A 16,862-nucleotide genomic window follows, 5' to 3' on the forward strand; every position below is an offset into this window, starting at 1 on the left:
CGGGAAATCTATGATGGGAAAAAGAAAGGGGAGCTATTTAAAGCTTTATTAGTTTGTGTCAGTTCAAGCTTTATAGGAAGAAAGGAAAGTGCCAGAAGTGCGTCACGCTTTGTATTAGCTTTCGTTCTCGGAAACCAGTAAAAAGAGAGTTAAAGAGAAACTGTTGCATCTCTTTCTGCCAAATATATTTATGGTAGTTCTTCAAACTGGAGTTTCTGCTCGGGAGTTTCCGCTTTTGCTTCGCACAGCTCGCGCACCTCTCGTTCAATTCGCAGATTCGATTTCTACTTAAAACCAGTTCACACCACCATTAATACTATATTCTAAAATTTCTAATCCTTATCTCTTTGAATCTATAAATACCCATCTCACCTTTCTCACCCTCATTCAGTTTCTTCAGTTTTCTCCTCTTTGATTCTGCCTCTGACATTCTTCTCTTTAGTTTTCTGTTTCTGGGTTTATTTATTTTTTTGTTTCATTGGTTTCGATAACCATGAATGCTCTCGCTGCAACCAACCGTAACTTCCGTCATGCTGCTCGTATCCTTGGACTGGATTCGAAGCTCGAAAAAAGTTTGCTGATCCCTTTCAGAGAAATCAAAGTAAGATTTTATATGGAAGTCTAGAAGATCGTGGGTTTCACTCTGTTGATGATATTTTTTTTTCTCGACGACTTTGATGTTTAATGTATTGAGTTTGCAGGTGGAATGTACGATCCCCAAAGACGATGGAACTCTGGTTTCGTATGTTGGATTTAGAGTTCAACATGATAATGCTCGTGGGCCGATGAAAGGAGGGATCCGATACCATCCCGAGGTAAAACACCCCCCCTAAAAAAAATGATTGTTATTCTGATGTGGCTTATTAGGATTTTCAGGTGACAATAGGTTTGAGAATTGTTACTGAAAGTCATTTGCGTTTTCAGATTTAGTTCACTGATGGGTGATCTTTTATCTACTGCGTATGAGATTAAGTGCTAGTGTACATGTCTGTTGCCGGGTAATTTGAGATATTGTTATCAAATTGTTCTTGACATATATGTAATGAAATTGTTACTGAAAGTGATTTGGGTTTTCAGATTTAGTTCACTGATGGGTGATATTTAATCTACTGTGTATGGGATTAAGTGCTCGTTTACATGTTTGTTGACGGTGATTTTGAGATATTGTTATCAAATTGTTCTTAACATATATGCAATGAAATTGTTACTGAAAGTGATTTGGGTTTTCAGATTTAGTTCACTGATGGGTGATCTTTAATCTACTGTGTATGGGATTAAGTGCTCGTGTACATGTTTGTTGACGGTGATTTTGAGATATTGCTATCAAATTGTTCTTGACATATATGTAATGATCTTGTGATGCATTAATTTGATCCTGAGAAACCCAAGGAAAACAACCATCTGCATGTAGGGTTAGGGTTAGGGTTAGGATTATAATCCTTGGTATCTGATCAACATTGATAATGATATACATAGAATCGTTATCCTAAGAAATTTCACAATCAAAGTCTGGTTAGACCCAACAGCATGATTGGTGGTTTTTATCGGATTCCGGAATATGGTTATATGTCGGGGTTTTTAACGGATTTCGGAATATGGTTATATGTTGTGGTTTTTAAGGGATTTCTATGGTTATATGTCATACACCCTAAATTTTTCATCATTGATTGTGATATGAGTTGTGAGAGGGGTAAAAGAGGGTTCTTTATGCATATTTATTGGTCATTGCATTAGCTTAGGGAGGGGCTTATGATTGCCCCTTGATCATTTTACAGTCTTATGCTCCAGTACTTGACTGCTTATAAATATCTTAAATAACGAATTTAACGGCTTCAACAGAATTGATTTAATGCGCTATCATTATTGTACAGCACAATCTCTTGGTGGTAGGATACGTACACGTATTACCTTATAGGCATTGTTTTTTCTGTAGCGGGCTATGTAATTTCTTCTTTCTCTTCGTAATTGGCATGTATATTAATGGCACATTATTTATAAACTTAGATGCCAATAATTTTCTAAATTTCACGTGCGGAAATTTTCAGGACATTAACTGCATGACAGAAAGTTACCCATATTATGTTATATGGGTAGGCTGTGTGCATGACAGAAACATTATGTTTCTAAATTTCACGTGCGGAAAATTCCAATGCTTGGTTGCATCTCCACTTCATCCATACATATCTGCATAATGTTAATCATCTCTTTCCCAAGTTCTTGGGATAGTTCCATGTTTAGAGTTTCACCAGAGGAATGGAACTTCACATCTATATCATTTAAAGCTTCCCCTGTTCCCTTTTTTTTAACAGGAAGGTGCATTGATTTTTATCAACAGGTCGACCCGGATGAGGTCAATGCTCTGGCTCAATTAATGACATGGAAGACTGCTGTAGCTGACATTCCATATGGTGGAGCAAAAGGTGGGATTGGGTGCTCCCCAAGGGATCTAAGTATGAGTGAGTTGGAACGCCTAACTCGTGTCTTCACTCAGAAGATCCATGATCTTATTGGAATTCATACTGATGTTCCTGCTCCTGACATGGGAACTAATGCACAGGTATACCATGCTCTGTTTTTTGATGAGATTTTTGTATCCTTGGACTATTTTGTTTTTCCTAAAACTAACATATATATTGCTTATATTGGAATTGGGCAGACAATGGCTTGGATTTTGGATGAATACTCAAAATTTCATGGTCACTCACCAGCTGTTGTAACTGGGAAGCCTATAGTAAGTACAAGCTATTTGTTTCTAAACTAGAAGCGTTTTGAGCCTAAAGAAGCTAATGTTATATTATTTGTTATTGTAGGATCTTGGTGGATCACTTGGTAGGGAGGCTGCAACTGGACGAGGTGTTGTTTTTGCGACAGAGGCTCTGCTTGCTGAATATGGAAAGTCCATTTCAGAGATGAGATTTGTTATCCAGGTATGTTCCAAATAATCTGTTGGTATGCATACCAGGTCTGTTATCAAAGACTAAAAGGAAATATGTATCCTTTCAGGGTTTTGGGAATGTGGGATCATGGGCAGCAGCGCTTATTCACGAGAGAGGTGGCAAGGTTGTTGCAGTGAGTGACATTACTGGTGCAGTAAAAAATCCAAATGGGCTTGATATCCCTGCTTTGCTTAAACACAAAGATGACGGTGGAAGTTTAAAAGATTTCCAAGGTGGAGATGTCATGGATATGAATGAATTGCTTGTGCATGATTGTGATGTTCTCATTCCATGTGCCTTAGGTGGTGTCCTTAACAGGTCTGTCTTGTTTTCCTGAAAAGCTTCTTTTTTTCAGTCCATAGTTTCTAGTGAACTTTTCTACAAAACTGTCTTCATTTGCGTCTACCAGCAGACACGGAGTATATATTCATTCAATGTATGTACATTAGTAGATAAAAATATCAACAAGCTTCCTCTGATGGGTTTTGAAGAATTAAGCAGTTTTTGATAGAATCCTAGCGCTTGACATGAGCTCTTAACTGATGAGTAAGGTTCATAATTCCAGTATTCTGTCATCTTATTATTAACCGTTACTTGTTTTCCTGTGAAGGGATAATGCAGCAGATGTGAAGGCCAAGTTCATAGTTGAAGCTGCAAATCACCCAACTGATCCTGAAGCAGATGAGGTGACTTGGTTAGCAGTAATAAAATTATTAATCTTCAGACTGCAACAAACTTACTGTTAAGTCTTGATATTTTTGTTGCAGATTCTATCCAAGAAAGGAGTTATCATACTCCCTGATATTTATGCTAATGCTGGAGGTGTGACTGTGAGCTATTTCGAGTGGGTTCAGGTACTTGAAAATGGAATTACTTTGGGGGGGGGGGGGCACATGACCTCTCTTTCATTTTTCACCCTTGTAACTTAATGTTGAGAAAGATGCAACATCTTTTGTTGCTTTTGCAGAACATTCAAGGTTTCATGTGGGAGGAAGAGAAGGTGAATAATGAACTGCAGCGGTACATGACAAGGGCATTCCGTGACATCAAGGCAATGTGCAAGACTCATGACTGCAACCTCCGCATGGGTGCCTTCACATTGGGGGTGAATCGGGTTGCGCGGGCCACTCTTCTTAGGGGTTGGGAAGCATAAAACATTTCTTCTTGTTTTAGCTGAAGAAGACAGAGTCATAGTTCTCATCTACCTTTAGATTTTTTTTTTCTTTTTTCAGAAAGTGGGGGTCGGGGGGAGCTTTCTTCCCCATTAGGCATGACCCTCAACATACAGAACTATGATATAGTAATGGGAGTATTCAATGTATACAATTCACGCTGCAAGGGCACTCATTCAACAAATGAAAATTAAGATTTTCAAAAGTGAGTTTGAGTTGATTATCTTGTGAATTGAGATATTACTTTTGTGCTTGTTGCTATATTATATACACACTTGGTCCCCTTCAATTGGAAATCTGTGGAGCAACTCTGATGGGCCATAACTACCAGAAAAAGCTAATTAAGTGATTAACAGTATCAAAAAAGAAAGAAAGCAACACATTAGAAGAAAAGGAATGTGGGATTTGTTTACTGCATCACTTTCTGTTGGAAACTTCCATGTTATGGGCTTGGTGTGGCAGCACTTTTGGCAGCTTCCTATTCGGGTCTATTCTTTATTAAAACATAGTGTTGACATGGTTTGGCCATGAGGCCCATGACCTTACTGACAAAAGAGGAAGAAGGATAAGCTTCTTCATTTTTTTTAAGCTTGGGTCTTGTGCCTTTCTATCCTTCAACTTTAGCTTACAATAGCAAAGAGGGAAGCAAGAACATAAACAGTGAAGAACCCCACATCCATGGCCTCAATTGCCATATCTGTCTCCTTGCAAGAAGCTTGCAATTCTCATCATATCATCAAGAAACAACTGTTTCAAATGAGGCCTAGATGCTCGTTTGGAGTTCAGCAGGCAGCTCATGTTGTCAACAAGGATCTTGAATTGAAGAAGGGAGGCGTGCTTGAGATTGCAGAACCAGGAAAAGCCATTGTTGGTGACAATAGTCGGAAGGGAGTCCAGAGTGAATCTGTACAAGGGATGGAAGCAGTTTCTTCTGTCACACAGTTCTATGATGAGAGATGGAAAAATGGAACTAGGGATCTGAATATGTTTGTGAAGGATGGGAGGATGCCCACCTTGTTAATGGAGATCAAAAATAAAAACTGCCAAACCCAATTCTTTTTCTCAATCTTTACTCATGCTCAGAGCAGTTCGATTGTTTTGTTGAAAAATTTCTATCTTCATCCATATTAGAAATAGAATTGTCTGCATCTTTAATGGATACTACTGTAACTTAACAGTCTTATGCTGTTCTTTCTTTGATTGGCATAGAAATTGTTCAATGGCTGTGACCATAGGGTGTTCACTTGCAAAAGCCATTTAGTTCCACTGGAGGGCTGCACTCAATTGGGATGATTTTAGTAATTTCATCAGGTCAAACTAAAGATCTTATATGCACCAAGTAGTTTGATCCATCGAGTGAGTGCAGCATACCAGTGAGGGTCACCCAGTGAGTGAGTGGGTTGTAGTTGCTACCCTTATGTGAATATGCCTAGTAGGTAACCCTGGACTAGGTGTGATAACCCTAGTAAATTTTTGATTGCTTTATTTTCTTTTATTTTTCATTTAATGTTTTATAATGTATGATCCACATGCAGAAGCAAGGAGGAGAAAGTTCCTTGAATTGTACCCAGAAGCAGCAACAACCAAAGCTCCAGTGCTCTTCATGAGCTCCATCATACCTTGGTGGGCATGGCTCAAGAGATCCCATCTTCCAGAAGCTGAGCTGCTCAATGGTTAAATTCAAGCATAAACTTCAGTATTCATACTATCCATTGGTTTTTTTTCCCCGAGAATTTTCGAAGCAAATGTTCCCTAAATGTAATGTGGCAAATCAGATGGATTCAAATTCTATGGATAGGTAGCCCTCGAGTTTCCTACCCACATGTCAAGTTTCAACCTGATCGGATTTTTCCAAGTGGCAAAATAGAGTTATGAAAGACTATGTAAGAGTGCAAGAGTACAATAGGACGGTTCAGATAATTTATTGAATTAGGTTCCAAAACTTGACATGTGGCTAATCAACAGCAAGTCCTCTTTATCCAGTTGGTTAGAATTGCCACATCATTTGTCCATATAATGGAACAAAAATGGTAGACCATGAAGGAAACCTTCCCTTAAGGGCCCATGTAAAATGAATTTTTGCCTTTCAAGAATATACTTTACTTTCCTTACATTGCAGGCCGAGCAGCAATGGTAGGATTCTTCATGGCATATTTGGTAGATGGTTTAACTGGGCTAGACGTGATAGGTCAGACAGGCAATTTTATCTGCAAGGCAGGTCTCTTCATCACAGTCGTTGGAATAATCCTCTTCAGGAAAACCCGAGATTTTGGCAACTTGCAAAAGCTAGTTGATGAGGCTACCTTCTATGATAAGCAATGGCAAGCTACATGGCAGGATAAAAGAGCCAGCAACAGCAGTTCAGAGTCTTCAGACCAAGATCAAATAACCAATTGAGTCAAAAGAGTGGACAACCTAGATCAGGTGATGATCAAACAGTGTGAAATATACTAATCGGTCGCAATACCTAGAGAGAACGTTCTTCAATGCGATCATGTTATTCACAGTTGGACCAAAATCCTAATGTTATAAACAAGGGAAGAAGATCTCTACTTGGTGGTGTTTCCTATATTCTCCAATGGGTGAGTATGTTACGGGTTCTTGTAAGCCAACATTACTGTGGCATATAATTTAGGAAGTTAAGTTAGTGGGGAGTAGTTGTGGAAGTATTTGTAAGGGAGAGTAGAGTCATGAAATCCTTCTTAGTGGAGTTGGTTGTGAAGAGCCGTAATCTATAGGAGTTGGTTATTGAGTGGTGTTAGGAGTCTTTAAATAGGAAGTGAGGATAATGTAACTGTGGCATTGGAATATTTTGAAATTAAAACTTTGGCTTAGGAGGTCATTTACCCTCGAAGTAAACACTTACCCTCCATTGTTTCAAGCCCTCTTCTCAAAATATGTAAGAGAAACAGGAACAAGGGAAACAGGGAGCCAAGGTACTCTCAGGGAAGTACCATTGACGATTTGGACTCATCCGCCCCATTTACTCGCTCAAGAAATCAAGACCAAGCACGCCTGGGTATCTACCCAGGGGACAGAAGCGTCATCTCACGGTGCCCTGTGAAGGGCATAGGAAACACTACTAAGTAGAGATCTCTTGCCCAACAAACAATTACCAATATAGTGATGCGATTCTAACCCAATGGCGTACTATTATGTGTCTAATGGGGTTCACTCTAATGTATGGATGTTAGATTGGGCTAACCTAATATGGGATAGGTTAAAGGGTTTGATTTAAGGTATTCCATAAACTACGAAGCTTTTGGCATAGCAATCAAGTACCTAAAACTTACAACATAGTTGCAATAAGAAACTAGTTTCTGAATCAATGCAATTGCCTCCTTCCAAGTTTTCCCCAAAAGAAAAAAGGGGGGGAGGGGGGAAGGGCAATCCCTATTAACTGATTAGCAAACGCTCCCAAACCAATAGCTAATGGCCAATCCAACGCCAAAATATACCGTGATCCGTCACAACTAAAATACTCACTCTATTGCTTTTATGATATATATATACAATTTCTGAAGAATATCTTTTCTTTGGTGCAACGGTAAGGTTGCTCCATTGTGATCAAGTGGTCACGGATTCAAGTATAAAAACAACCTCTCTGTGAAAGCAGGGGTAAGGCTGTGTACATTATGACCCTCCCTAGACCCTGCAGTGGCAGGAATCCCGTACACATACTCCCAGACCAATAGCTAATGGACAATCCAACGCCGCCATAATATACCGTTATCCGTCACAACTAAAACCCTCACCCTATCGCGTTTATGATATGTATACAATTTTTGAAGAATATCTTCTCCTTGGTGCAATGGTAAGGTTGCTCCATTGTGACGAAGTGGTCATGGGTTCGAGTCTGGAAACAGCCTCTCTGTGAAAGCAAGGCTAAGGTTGCGTACATTATGACCCTTCCCAGACCCCGTAGTGATGGAAGCCTCGTAACACTGGGTACACCATTCATACAATTTCTGAAGAATATCCTTTCCTCTTCCACACAAGACGAGCTGCTACAGCCAACATTTGTAAGATTTAATAAAAGGGAATGGAAAATAATGTAATTGCCCTCTTCATATGAGCGTATCCTTTTTCCAAAATTTTTTTTGTAGGTCCTGCTTCTCAAGGGCAGTAAAGTTTGATTACTGAATCAGAACCAGGTGTGAATAACCATGGTTGCCTTGGATGGAACTTGCAATCCATAATCCCTGCACATCAAGAGAGAATCAATAAGAACAAAACCCCTCAACTCTCAGTTTTGACAGTAGTTATGTGCAAAAAATGTGTGCAGAGAGTCCTCGCTTAAAAACTCATTTCTTGTGACCCTCCCGAGACCCTGCAGTGTTGGGAGCCTCATGCACTGGGTACACCATTTCTTTTATAGAATAATTAGAATACGACAAATAATGGGGAACTGAAGACAGAAATAACAACAAAGTGGCAAACTCAAGAAGCTACAAAACTGTGAGTAGCCTGATTTCATCAAGTCATTATAATGAAAATAGAGTAGGCAAAATTTTCAGGCATTGTCCCACACTATTTTCTTGTAGCAAGTAAATACCTCACCTTTGTTACACTTCTACCCCGATCAGGAAAAGGATGAAAGGCAAAAATAATATGGAACAATCACTGACCTCTTCCATTTGTACTGGACTGCCCTCGGAGAATTTCCAGTGGCACCTCAGCTCCGTTGCAGTTGCTTACAGCCAAGTTGATTTCAAGTCAATTAAGTCCAAAATTTGCAACTTCAGTCCTCTAATCCAAAGCTCATAAACCAAATCTGCTAAGATTAGAAGAGAACTTAAAACAAAGTATGACATTGAGCTTTATTTCATTTAATATTTAAACTGGATAGGATAATTTACACCTAAACAACCCCTGCCAACCTACTTAAAGCAAGAAAGTTGAGCCCAAGGAACCAAGCATGGATTATGACAAACCAAGATAGTTTAGTTTGTTGAAAGCCTACTTCCAGGTGGCCAAAAGATGGCTAAGCAAGGGTTTGGCTGACTGTCCATTGGACTAGCAGCAGGCTTTTACATTGTAATTAAGAGATCCCAAATTCTTCAGAATGTTCAAGACACCAGGAAATAACATCTTGCAAAAGTTATGGAGACATACTTATAGAGTTCTGTGTGGTTGAGATGAAAGATCCATGTCAAAGCAACAGAGTTTTCCTTCTCGGCTCCCCACAATGACAGTATCACCTGCAGAGGATTGACGTGTCAAAAATATTTACTCGATTATTAAAGTGTACATCTTGTTGCCACCAAAATGGTGAAGTGAGAAGTTGTAACCTTCTTTGGATTGCCCCTTGTCTTATTCCTAAAATTTATTTAATGTAGGGGTAAAAAAATATTTTTAAAAAAATTTGAAAGTTACTTGTCTTTATTTTATTGTTAAAAGCTGCATATTTTTCGAATAGGCATGTGAAATGATAGGCTTTACCCTCATTGGAAAAAAATGTGTTATATTAAAAGGGCAAAAAGAAAAGGTTTCGACTTGTTTTTCACCAACCTTGGTTACAGCAAGATTTTCACATTATTAAAACATAAAAAAGAGCTTCCACTGTTTCACATCAATTAATTCCTTTTATCTACATTAGTATTGTTAATAATGTAACTCAGAATAGAAATATTCCAATCGAGATTCCTATTTAGGTATTCTACTGTAATTAGAGTCAGTCCTAGTTAGTCTTAGATTTGTTTCCAAATTCCTCAAATTAAACTCTCTTTTTGAAAATAATATTTTGTGTGTAAAGGATCCTGAGACTTTAGTTAATATTAAGCACCTTGCTCTAAGGACTATGGCACGGCTTAGTAACTTGGTAATATCAGAGAACAATGTAAATCTTGACCTCATCTAATTTATTGTTTTTTTTCATTTAAAAAAAAAACCCAACATTTTGTAAGTATCTAAGGATGAATAAAAGTTCCTTCATTTGTCACCAAAACTCCAGTCATATTCTGCATATCATTAGCAAATATCAGATAAAACAAAACAAGTCCTACCATCATCTATTCTCCAAAATTATGGAAGTATCCAAGGATGAGAAAAGTTTGAAGACATATTTAGAGAGCAACAGCTTTGCCACATTTGATATCTCATGAGAAGATAAAGCAATTGTATTTAAGACACAAAACTACTTGGGGGAAAAGAAAATTCTTATCTTAGAATCAAATCCTCACTTTCATCTATGCAAAATCCAAAAGAACTACAATGAGGTACAATCCCAAAACTAAATGAACATGAGAAATTGGGAGGACAAACTCAAAGACTGCAAGACAACTAGTCCTTCTTAGAGCCATCGACAGTGTCATCCTGCCAGGTTGCTTGCCACTGCTTGTCATAGAAAGTTGTTTCTTCCAGAAGCTTCTTTAGGTTTTCTAAGTCTTCATTCTTTCTGATCAGTAGTATCCCAACTACAGCCACAAATAAGAGAGTTTTGCAGAAGAAGTTGCTCATCTGATCAACAAGTCCTACCCCAGTTAAACTATCAACCAGATAAGCCATGAAGAAACCAATCATCGCAGCACGACCTGTGAAAAACAAAAATATGTGTCAGTTTTGCCAGCAATGGCAGTATCCAATTCAAATACACAATGAGAGACAAGGCTAAACCATTAAGCAGTTCGGCTTCAGGAAGGTGGAATCTCTTGATCCATGACCACCAGGGTATAATGGAAGTGTCAAAGACTACAGGCTCATCATTTCTTGATGATTCTGGGTTATCTTCAAGCCACTTCCTCCTCCTGACCTCTGAAAAAAAAAATAGAATATCAGTGTATAAGAAGCCAAAGAAAAAGAACTGATGGTATTAGGAATAAGAAAAATAGAAACAAGAACACATTTATGGATTTAGAAGTACCTAATATTCAATAAGTATGCAGATACCCTTATAACACAACAAAGTGGAGATACTAACATTTCGCTCAAACCATCCATAATCTGATAAATAATGCCGAATATTTCCCCCCACCCCCCTTGCACATTTTTGAATGGGTTTTATCTATTTGGATGACCACAATCTAATTGAAAACGAAACAAAAAGAAAATGGGTAAAAAGAAAGGTGTAGAAAGGTTGGTGTGAGAACACTAATGTGGTGATCTCTCTCAACCTATTAGTAGAGGATGTTCCAATTGCTTTCAGCCTTTCAACTGATGGTGCAACTCTTGTGAGCAAACTTTTCTTGATGAAGCAATACAGAGAGTATCAATTTCCAACCATACAGCTAATCCTACCCGGCGCAGCATGAAAAATGCAATAAACAGGTAGCTCCAACCATCTAATAAATTGATGTCTGTCAAAAACCAGTAAAGTCTATTAAGTTCATAACCAGTGGTTAGGATATTCTGATTCCATTTGTTTCCTTTTTAAACAAAAAGACAAAGGGTGACCTTTCTTCATAATGCCATAACATGATATAATTTCACAATAATTTCTTTTTGAGGCCTGACTCCAGCTACAAATACAAGGCAATAATGCATTTGAAGATAGAATTCTCTAATCAGAGTTTCAACAATGGATCATAAGTTATTACTATGAAGATTTCCTTTTTCAATTTTAGAATTACAGAGAAGGCACTCCTATTTAGAAGAGCCAAAGAAGAACAAAAACAAAACCCTGACAGATCCATAAAGGAACCATACTCTTCTGGAAACAATTCATAATGAAAAATGCCACTGCCCTCTAATCCTTGAGGAAGCACTGACACAAATAAATAAACATGCCATTGAAGTACATCAGTTTACAAAATCTACTTGCAGTGACATAATATTCAGTTTAAAATTTTAGAACAATCATGTAACCATAGTAAGCTTTTACTACTTTCAATTAGGATCCAGTACCACAGTAACTGATTTATTTAAACCAAAAGAAAGAAAAAAGGTAGAAATTTCACTTTGATACCTATAACAACCAACACCATCCAGAACAAATTTACAAGGAACCCTGTCTTTTTGGTGGAATTTGTTACAGTAACTACCACTCCAATAAAAATCAATTTATTATGTTGAATAATGAATAATTACAAGCATTTTCCCCAAACCTGTAACAAAGATCAGAAATTTATGAACCCAGATGAAAGAAAATTCTTACCAGACGAGGAGAGGAGGGGGAGGGAGATATAACAAATGGGTTTGCACAGAAGGCCGAAAATATATAGAAAGCAAAATTATTTAAAGAAAAAGAAGACAAAAGAGAAGAGCTCACCCGCATCGATAACGGAATCCCAATGGGTCTTCCCATCTTTCTCAAATTGCTTCAAATCCCAAGTCCCACCAACCCATCTCGGATCTTCAAATTTAGGCACAGCCGTCACCGCCGACAAGGCGGCCCCATTCGACCCAATAGAGCTCTCCTCCTTCTTCAACTCCTGGTCAGAAGCAGTGGGAGAAGCTTCTTCCTTCTTCTTCTCCCCTTTCTCCTCTTCTACAACAGCAGCTGAACCCACCACACCTGCTGCTACATTATCAGTAGCCTTTCTGGATAACAAAAGCAGATTTCTTCTGGAGGGTAAAGAGAGATAAGGCTTTTGGTTGAAAGTGGGTTTTGCAGAAACTGTAGCAGGGAAGGATGGGAGATGAGTGGAAGGAGGAGAAAACAAGGCCATAGACATCCTTTAGAAGCACAACATGCTCTGCAGTCTTGTGTAACTGTGAGCAATCTAAGCCTCAGGAATAGAGTGATGCATATATAATTGATGGTGAGTCTGCTAAATAGATTTGGACAATTGGATTGTTAACTCTAACAAGACATCCTTACTTTATCGGTTTATATCGAATTAATTAATCAAATGAAGGCAGTTTTGGTAGATGATAAGCTACTATAAAAGGATAGCCCCATGGTCCCATGATCCAAGGTGATTTGAGTATTGATAAGATAACCCATTGTGATGAACGGTGTTAGAGCCAGGACTATGAATGGGTAATGGGTAACTGAACATGGTTTGCCTTGGGCTGGGCTTGGTGTGGTCTTAGCTGTAAATTACGATTTTACCACCCAACACTTAAGTCATTCTGGCTTCGAATTGGGCTTAAGATGTCTTGATTGTGCTAGCCCATTATAATTTCAAAGCACTTGGTGTTCTGAGCTAAGGCTGGGCTAAACCTAGACCGGTTCATGTGATGTCCTGAAGCAACTATGCTCATTTGATATGCTTAACTGCTCCCCCCCCCCCCACAAAGGCAATATGAAAGTTGATACCAATCAAGTCAATAAGTGATGTTTAATAATACCCCTTCAGTGGGTATCAAGGCCCAAGAACTGTTCCCTCACTTGTTTGATTAAGCCAACCATTGGAAAAACAAAGGGCATAAAAAGTGCACAAGGCTCCAACCATTGCGGGGTCTGGGGAGGGTCATAATGTATTCAGCCTTAGTCTTACCCCTGCTTTTACAGAGACGCTATTTCTAGAATTGAACCTATGACCACTTGGTCACAAAGGAGCAACCATTGGAGTAAACAGGACAAATAGGGGTGCAAGTTTGGCCCATTTGGCCCAAACCCGCCTTGGCCCGCCCTGAGCCCGAACAGGGCCTGGGCTGAGACACCTTGGCTCTGAGGGCAGGTCAAGGCTAAAAAATTCTAACATTGAGTCAGGGTCGGTTTGGGCCAGGCTGGGCCCCGAGGCCTCAACCTTGGCCCGGCCCAACCCTGTTGCAGCCCTACAGGACAGTAATTCAAGCACTGAGAGCACCAAAACTACTAATGATATGAAATTAACCTTTCTGAAACCTCACATTCTATGTCAATGAGTGTGCGCATGGTGGAATATTTTCTTGGTTCGCTAAAAGAAAACTTGTTAAAAATTTGTTAACCGGTTGGTTCTTTCTTGGTTCGATTAAAGCAACTTGTGGCTACTCACTAAGAATGGATAAATAGATTAGCAGGTTAGTAGGTGAAAAGGAAGGGCAATCTGGGTAGTTAAAAACATGAGGGGAGAAGTAGATGTCAAAGTGTAAAAGCAGGGGGTGTCTCAGAATAGAAGTTTAAGATAGGGCTAAGTGTAGGGGAGTGATAGCAATTGCGAGGAAAATGATGGTCTGCTCTACACCAAGGGGAATAATCTTTTCGTCCCAAGGTGGGAAAACATATGTAAGGACTTGTTGAAGGAGTGTCACCCTACGAAGCATGAAGGAGAAAGACTTTATGTCCGGGAAACACACATTAATCATTCCTTGCCTCTCAGTTATGGTTGCTACTCTGACCGTGGCCCGCTTGCTTCTATTGGGGGAATTCCATGGTTTTATTATTTTATCGAGGATATCTTCTACCCTCTGTTGACTGAATCCAAGTCAAGCGACGAGAGGAGCAAGAGCAAAATCCTTATCATGGAGAAAACGAGCCTGCGAGCGAGTAGAAAGAACGAGCCATAAACCAAGAACCCGTAGATTGCCAACCATTTACCACCATAAGCAGTAGTTCCTCCAGCTTCAGGGTTTTCTTCTTTCTTTTTTTTTTTTGGTGGGGGGGGGGGGGGCGCTAAAAGATCAGATGATATTAAAACAAGAATAGAAATAATAATAATAATAATAAAAAATAATACAAGAAAAACGACTGAGCAAAGCCAAGCAAATACTAAAACACTGATTTAGGATGTTCCCACCTTTTGCAATGCCATCAGTAGGAACATACTAAAACCAAAAGAGTAATGGAGGAACCGAAAACAAGGTCTCTATATTTTTTTTCTTTCTCGTAGAATAAATAAGGGTTTTTTATAATTACCACCTTAAAATCTTTCATATTTATTATTATCCCTCCAAAAACTTTGAAACAACTGTTACCCTCCCCTGTTACATACTAATAACTAGCTGGTCCCCACCGTTACAAAACCATAACGGAAGAGGTTAGTTATGAGAATGTGCTGTTGTCACAGATTTTCTAAGACCAAAATGCCCTTTTCAGGGTGGTAATTGTCAAAAACTCCGACCCTCCTCCTCTTCCTTCTCCTTCTTCTCCTTCTTCTTCGTCCTGCTCACATTAACCGTACGAACCTCCAAGCTTGATCCTTCTGAATTTCTCATTACGCTTGGAGGATCTGAATCACCTGGAAGAACCTGGATGCTTATCTTCACTGCTAAGGTTGGTAATTAACTAATTTCCCTTTCTTGGTGGTGGGTTATGGATTTTGGATTTCTAGGGTTACTTTTCTTATTGGGTACTCAGAGATTTTTGCAGGTGAGGTTTTTGTAGGATCGTTTGAAGAGTGGTACCTATTTCCCTATTACTGCTGTTCAACGATTTGATGCAGCGGTAAGCAATTTTTTCCTCAAATCCTTTCCTCACATACTTAAGTGTACTAAAGGTTCTCACAGTTTGTCAATTTGATTTGCAGGGAAAAAGGATTGAGAATGGAGATTTTGAAGGGAGATTTTCATGGAAGAAGAGAATATTGGCTTTTATTTTTGAGTGTGTCAGAATAAAGGTTGGGCCATTTGGTCCACTTCAGATAAGCCTGGGCCAAAAAGATGAGAGGGAGCCAAGCACCAAAAAAAGATCCCTTTTTCATCTGGTTTTACATAGATGAGGAAATTGCTGTAGCTCAAGGAAGAGGTGGTGGAACAGCTTTCTGGTGCCGCTGTCGCCGTGTGACATGATTATGTGGACCTCCCTTTCTCCTATTTCTCTTTCTTTTTGAAAAAATGTACACATTGTAATCTGTATATTTATGCATTCCAGTTATCATATTCAGATTCAAACACAGTATAGACAGAATGGAATGAATTAAAGACTAAAAATCTGATGTTTTGGAGCTTTTGATTTCTTGGATGAATGGAAATTTAATTAAGAAAAAAGAGCAAAGTACATCGATGGAAGTTCATAGGCAAGACAGGATGTTTGGGGGGGGGGGGGTGAAGGCTTGTACGGTTAATGTGAGCAGGAAGGAGGAGAAGGGACGGTGATGGGGTGGGAGTTTTTTACAATTACCATTCCAAAAAGGCATTTTGGTCCTAAAAAATCCGTGACAACAGCACACTCTCACGACTAACCCCCTTCGGAGGATAACAGTTGTTTCAAAGTTTTTGAGGGATAATAGTAAATATAAAAGATTTTGGGATGATAATTATAAAAAACCCAATAATTAATGAAGTTATGGATAACTTTACATGCTCCATGTAGGGTGTAAACTGTAAATACAAGTACCACCAAAGACCTCATCAGAACACCTCCCCAACAATCACCATCTTCACTCCCAGTGACAAAATCTAGTTGGTAGATGAAATCCTCAATGACATCAATACCAAATAGAGAAGACCTGTCATAATCTAGTTGCCCATTTTCTTCTTTTATAATTAAATTGTTGTCTTCTTTGTACTAGACATCAAGCAAGCCGGCTAATCAAGACCAACAAGCCATATATAGCCTAATCCTTGACCCCCTTTTTTTTGTTTTTTTTTTTTCTAAGGTAGCTTATAGTTGTAATCACATTGGTCACAAGTTGTAATGAAACCAAGGCCTTGATTCAAGTTCAAATATGGCTGAAAATTTGGGACATTTATCCCAAGTTCCTTTATTCACATGTTAAGTTTCAATCCAATCGGAGATTACCATGTGGCAAAACGTTATCCAAATCTGCAAGACGATTCTATGTGATACTGCATCAGTGCATGTATATACATGGGAAGTTATGACATATGAATGGGTAAATGACTAAATTTGAGGTAAAATTCAACACGTGGCCATGCTAGTCAATTCCCTAAATATCCAACAGTTAAGTTGGCCACAACATTCTTCCATGTGGCACAATAACACAATGTT

General features: G+C 38.9%; 3 protein-coding genes, 1 long non-coding RNA gene and 1 pseudogene across 4 annotated transcripts; 4 read left to right on the forward strand and 1 right to left on the reverse strand.

Annotated features, from left to right (window-relative positions):
• The first annotated feature begins 407 nt into the window (after positions 1 to 407).
• LOC122667082 (glutamate dehydrogenase 2) lies at positions 408 to 4,186 on the forward strand. Its single transcript, XM_043863272.1, has 9 exons — positions 408 to 601; positions 702 to 815; positions 2,336 to 2,557; positions 2,657 to 2,731; positions 2,811 to 2,927; positions 3,004 to 3,254; positions 3,547 to 3,622; positions 3,704 to 3,790; positions 3,904 to 4,186. The coding sequence occupies exons 1-9, from the start codon at positions 494 to 496 to the stop codon at positions 4,087 to 4,089; spliced, it is 1,236 nt and encodes a 411-aa protein (XP_043719207.1). The 5' UTR covers positions 408 to 493; the 3' UTR covers positions 4,090 to 4,186.
• Positions 4,187 to 4,674: 488 nt separating this feature from the next.
• Positions 4,675 to 6,505, forward strand: LOC122667099 (light-harvesting complex-like protein 3 isotype 1, chloroplastic). The gene is made up of 3 exons (XM_043863296.1): positions 4,675 to 5,107; positions 5,643 to 5,781; positions 6,228 to 6,505. The coding sequence occupies exons 1-3, from the start codon at positions 4,787 to 4,789 to the stop codon at positions 6,503 to 6,505; spliced, it is 738 nt and encodes a 245-aa protein (XP_043719231.1). The 5' UTR covers positions 4,675 to 4,786.
• Positions 6,506 to 8,195: 1,690 nt separating this feature from the next.
• On the forward strand, positions 8,196 to 10,244 carry LOC122667109. The gene is made up of 3 exons (XR_006333759.1): positions 8,196 to 8,210; positions 9,592 to 9,596; positions 10,142 to 10,244. It is a non-coding gene; the product is annotated as an uncharacterized LOC122667109 (long non-coding RNA).
• An 8-nt stretch (positions 10,245 to 10,252) lies between these two features.
• Positions 10,253 to 12,795, reverse strand: LOC122667089 (light-harvesting complex-like protein 3 isotype 1, chloroplastic). The gene is made up of 3 exons (XM_043863285.1): positions 12,315 to 12,795; positions 10,724 to 10,861; positions 10,253 to 10,641 (listed from the first exon to the last, which is right to left on the reverse strand). Exons 1-3 carry the CDS (start codon positions 12,718 to 12,720, stop codon positions 10,391 to 10,393), a joined length of 795 nt encoding a protein of 264 aa, XP_043719220.1. The 5' UTR covers positions 12,721 to 12,795; the 3' UTR covers positions 10,253 to 10,390.
• A 1,439-nt stretch (positions 12,796 to 14,234) lies between these two features.
• LOC122652995 lies at positions 14,235 to 15,797 on the forward strand (annotated as a pseudogene).
• Positions 15,798 to 16,862: the final 1,065 nt, after the last annotated feature.

The sequence above is a fragment of the Telopea speciosissima genome, chromosome 1 (assembly GCF_018873765.1).
Source record: "Telopea speciosissima isolate NSW1024214 ecotype Mountain lineage chromosome 1, Tspe_v1, whole genome shotgun sequence".
NCBI lineage: Eukaryota > Viridiplantae > Streptophyta > Magnoliopsida > Proteales > Proteaceae > Telopea > Telopea speciosissima.

Bases quoted from the DNA above. Each gene is read 5' to 3' on its own strand.
- LOC122667099 (XM_043863296.1), top strand. From the start codon at position 4,787: ATGGCCTCAATTGCCATATCTGTCTCCTTGCAAGAAGCTTGCAATTCT. The intron at 5,108-5,642 runs GGGAGGATGCCC...GATCCACATGCA, and splicing joins TGAATATGTTTGTGAAGGAT to GAAGCAAGGAGGAGAAAGTT. The intron at 5,782-6,227 runs GTTAAATTCAAG...CTTACATTGCAG, and splicing joins AGAAGCTGAGCTGCTCAATG to GCCGAGCAGCAATGGTAGGA.
- LOC122667082 (XM_043863272.1), top strand. From the start codon at position 494: ATGAATGCTCTCGCTGCAACCAACCGTAACTTCCGTCATGCTGCTCGT. The intron at 2,928-3,003 runs GTATGTTCCAAA...GTATCCTTTCAG, and splicing joins AGATGAGATTTGTTATCCAG to GGTTTTGGGAATGTGGGATC. The intron at 3,623-3,703 runs GTGACTTGGTTA...TTTTTGTTGCAG, and splicing joins CTGATCCTGAAGCAGATGAG to ATTCTATCCAAGAAAGGAGT.
- LOC122667089 (XM_043863285.1), bottom strand. From the start codon at position 12,720: ATGTCTATGGCCTTGTTTTCTCCTCCTTCCACTCATCTCCCATCCTTC. The intron at 10,862-12,314 runs GTGAGCTCTTCT...TTTTTTTTTCAG, and splicing joins GGATTCCGTTATCGATGCGG to AGGTCAGGAGGAGGAAGTGG. The intron at 10,642-10,723 runs GTTTAGCCTTGT...TGTTTTTCACAG, and splicing joins TGAAGCCGAACTGCTTAATG to GTCGTGCTGCGATGATTGGT.